The sequence below is a fragment of the Hipposideros armiger genome, unplaced genomic scaffold (genome assembly GCF_001890085.2).
Source record: "Hipposideros armiger isolate ML-2016 unplaced genomic scaffold, ASM189008v1 scaffold_229, whole genome shotgun sequence".
NCBI lineage: Eukaryota > Metazoa > Chordata > Mammalia > Chiroptera > Hipposideridae > Hipposideros > Hipposideros armiger.
In genome coordinates, this window is record NW_017731579.1 from 2,438,658 (window position 1) to 2,443,007 (window position 4,350).

The following is a 4,350-nucleotide window of genomic DNA, read 5'->3' on the forward strand; positions in this document are numbered from 1 at the left end:
TGAGCAGAATGAAAATGAAAAATAAAACTTGTTAATGCAAGTTTTTGGAAAGATTTTTAACTCTGTGGATGTTATCTGTAACTGCAGTGCTTTACAGAGCTTTACAACCTTGTACAGCCCTTACTTACTCAAGCGGCTTCTCAGCCACAATAGGAAAGTTTTTGAGGAACCGGGAAATTCCACCCAGCCCAATGCCAATAACGAGGGTCTTCAGTTTCTGGATCTCCAAGTCTCACTAGGATTGTGTAAGCTAATTTTCTAGCTCTATAACCCATAGAGTATCTCTTCTTGAAAGGGATTAACAGTAAATGGCAAACAATAAACCACTTCTCAATTTTTCTACCATCTAAAAGGTCATCAACACTGGAGCTCAACTCTCTTCGGATTCCTCACTCACTCACCATATGATGCCAATTCTCCCTCCCTGGGAAATCTTAGAAAGTAGCTCACTTTCTAGAAAGGTAAGCAAACCACTTCTGACTCAGGCCTTGACTCACTGGCATCTCTCTTATCCCCTCTCCCTGAGCAAGAATCTTCCTACTAATGCTCTTCTTCTCAAGTACCTTCTAGAAGAAAGAAAGACAATTCCTCCTCCCAGTACACCCTGTAACACAGGGCTGTATGACTGGTTGCAGCCTCTGACCATAGCCACAGTTCCTACTTGTCTTTCTCCCTCCTTCCCTATTTCAGCCATTTTGATCATTCAAGATGTATTTTTGTAGGAAGATAAACTATATATAGTTCAAGGTTTGAGGAAGTGGTACAGTACCTCTGACACAGAGAGGTGGCAAGCCAACACTAGTGATTAACCGTGGGTACAGATGGGTGCGCCATCATTTCATCCCCTGAAAGAAGGCAGTTTGTTGTTGAGGGCTCCAGAGTCAGGCTGCTTGGGTTCAAATACAGGCTCTGCACAGGTAGTGTGACTCTGGGCAAGTTGCTTAAGCATTCCGTACCTCTGTATGTTCATTTATATTATGCAAATGTTAGTGCCTGCCTGCCTTATAGGGTTGTTGTGAGAATTAAATGATTATGATACAATCTTGGAAACAGTGTAAGCATTAAACAGTATGCACTATGTTATTAGCTATTATTATGTAATATGCATACATTGTTTTAAAATAAGATCATTCTATATGTATTGACTTGGAGTAAAGTCCATAACACCGTATTTTGTGCAAACATTACAGAATAACATGCTTTGTACGAGTATGTTTGGGGAAGAAATAAGAAAGGCGTGATACATATTTATAGGCGCATCCAAGTCTAGAAAGGCACACACACCACTCAAACACTAAACTGTCATTACCCTTAGGGAGTGAGGGGCTAAGGGGAGGAGCTTATATTTGTATACGGGTCTTTGCTTGAATTAACAAGTATGTATTACTTTTAAAAATTAGACATTTTACAGTGGTCCCTCTAATCTTCAAGTTGAACATCTTTCATGTCCTGGTCTAGGAAAAGATGAGCTTCCTAGAGATGAGGAAACTGAGGCCCAGTTAGAAGGTAGAGCCTTGTAAGTACTATCTCCTACATGTCTCATTTCAGATAAGCTTATATTTTTTACAGCCCTTGGCATATCATGATCCAAACACTCTGAAACTGGTGCTTTTTTCCCCTTTCCTTTCCTTCCTGCTTATCTGAGGCACTCCTTTTATTGCATCCAAGTAGCTTCCACATTCCATACTTTAACATCTTCCTTCCTACCTGTTATAAGTTTCTCACCGTTTGCCTGTCTTTCTGATGCTCAGACAGGTGCCCTTGCCCTGAAAAACCACTCAAGGGACAACCAGGTCCTACATATTCAGGTTTTCGGCAGGCACAGGGCCCCATCCACACAATCGCAGGATGGAGTATGCCTCCAAGTTGCTTTTTATCTTGCAAAGGGTCCGAATGGGCTTGTACACAATTTTTTCTTATTTCAGTCAAGAAACAGTGGTATGTTTTGGCAGGCAATTTTCCCTCCTGTAAGTCTTTCCTTACACAGGTGTTTATTTTTGTTTTTGTTTTCTCCTGGAAGTTACAAAGCTATTTTGTACTTCCCCACACACCCAAAGTTCTCTACCATGCTTATCCTTTATTATGTGTTCATTTTTATTGTTTTAGTACCCATCACTTTCACTTGTTTCTTCATCTTTTTCACACTCCAGGCATCTACCCTATTTATACACATTTTCTCTTTCAGCCCGTAGAGAAACTGTTATATGAGGAAAGGGGAAGGCAAAGAGAATTCGATATTCTAGGCAGAGCATCTTCCAGGTCATCTCTCTCGCACCGGAACCCGGAGCGTCAAAAACCATGCCTGCCCTGGGGTATCCGGGCCACCAGAACAGGGTCAGCATCAACGCGCCCAGGCGTCGGGAGAGCTGATTGGTTACCAGATGAACCAATCAGCGGGCAAGGCTGTGCAGGGGTAGTGAAGGGCCAAGATTACAGAGCGGACTGAGTTAAAGGAAAAGGGGCAGGTGTGCTAGGCATCTGGGCTTTACGTGCACTTTTGCACCCACCAGGTCACTGTTAACCCCGGAACTCCGATCTTCTAAATTCCACCTTCCGCGTTTCCCAGTTTCATAACGCTGAATAGGTGCAGAAACATTACTTATCCTACCATTCATAAGACGGTCATTAATAGTCAATGGAGGAGTAGCCGTAGCGTGGGGCAGAGGCCATTAAAACCCTCCCTCCTTTCCCAGTTCCACACCAGGTCGTCAACCCAACTCAATCTGTTCTTGAAATAGTAAATCACTCAAACGCTCACTTAATCGCCAAAGCCGATTACCAAAATGCAATCATTAAACACCTGAAATAAGTTTACCCCTGCCCAAAGACGGGGGGAAACAGTATTGGCATTTAACGAACGCGCGGAGTTTTACTACCTGCTAAAGGAGAAGCGAATGAGCTCTCAGGCTGAAGTGGGAGAAACTGAGACCTTCTGAAGTGTGCAACCACGCAAGCCAACGCGGCCAGCCCCAGGGCTCAGACATCCGCCCCCCCCTTCCCCGGCGCAGGGACGGCTCCTCCAGGCTGTCCCCCACAAACTTCAGGCAGAAGCACAAAGATTGAGGGGTGGGGGAGGGGTGCACAGATGCTAGATGTCCCTGCTGTGTTTCAAACTTCAGCAAAAAACTGTTCTGCGCGCTTTCTTCCAAGTGTCATAACCCTCGGAATCACAGACCCGTCCAACCTTAGCATTCCCACGGCCCAGCGCTGCACCCACTCATTTACCACCAAATACCCGGGCTGGAGACGCCGCGTCCTTGGGCTTGGGGGTAGGGGGAGCGGGAGCAGACAGAAACGGCCAGTGCAAGTTAAGAGGTACCCGCCGAGGCCTGGACGCCGGCAACCAGAGAGCCCTGGGGCCGAGGAACAAGGCGAGAGGAGGGCTGGAACCGCGCGGGGAAGGGCCGCGAGGAGCCGGTGTCGCTGCACTCACTCTGCGTAGCCAGTGGCCCAGGGCAGCCGCCGGGTCTCCTTGAGGATGAGGATGGGGCGGGCGATGTGGTCGGCGCTGCATTCCACCTCGTCCTGAGACAGCCCCAGGAACTCCGGTCGCCCGTAGGGGAAACGCAGGGGCAGGTCCGAGCCGCTGCCGCCGCCGCCGCCGTGCTCGGAGCCTGAGCTGCCAGCCATGATGCCGCCCATGAAATTGGCCACGGCAGATTTCACTCGAGTGAGCATATTACTCTGGCGCCCGGCAGCGACGGTGCGTGGAGGAGGCGGAGACCGGGGCCCGGCGAGGCGCGGCGCGGGGCATGCAGGCTGCGGCGGGCGGCGGGCGGCGGGCGCACGAGCAGCCGGGCCGCTGGGACGCGCCGCGCGGCTCCCAGAGCCTAGAGCTGCAGGGGGCCGAGCCCGGGCCTCCCGCGCTGGGTGCTGCCGCCTCCCCCCGCTACACTTCCGCAACGGAGAGGCATGGAGCGGGCCGGCGGGGNAAAATCATATAATCATTTTAATACATGCAGAAAAAGCATCTGACAAAATTCAACATCCATTAATAATAAAAACTCTCAACAAAGTGGGTATAGAGGGAATGTACCTCAACATAATATAGGCCTTATATGACAAGTCCACGGCAAACATCATACCCACCAGTAAAAAGCTAAAAGCTCTTCCTCTATTATTAAGGAATAAGACAAGGATACCTAACTCTCTCCACTTTTATTCAGCATAATACTGGAAGTCCTAGTCAGAACAATTAGGCAAGAAAAAGAAATAAAAGGTATCGCAATCAGAAAGATAGATGTAAAAACCTATCAATATCACTAGTTACAGATGACATATTATACTCGTATATAATGAAAAGGCAATCTACTGAATGAAAGAAGATATTTGCAAATCATGTATCTGATA

At 47.7% G+C, this 4,350-nt stretch overlaps 1 protein-coding gene across 1 annotated transcript in view; it reads right to left on the reverse strand.

Annotated features, from left to right (window-relative positions):
- Positions 1–3,925, reverse strand: part of PPM1H (protein phosphatase, Mg2+/Mn2+ dependent 1H) — a 261,715-nt gene extending 257,790 nt beyond the window's left edge. Inside the window, exon 1 of the mRNA XM_019654743.1 lies at positions 3,434–3,925. Coding sequence (XP_019510288.1) covers positions 3,434–3,678 — 245 coding nt within the window. The 5' untranslated portion in view covers positions 3,679–3,925. The remainder of the gene's footprint in view (positions 1–3,433) is intronic.
- Between the last annotated feature and the right edge of the window lie 425 nt (positions 3,926–4,350).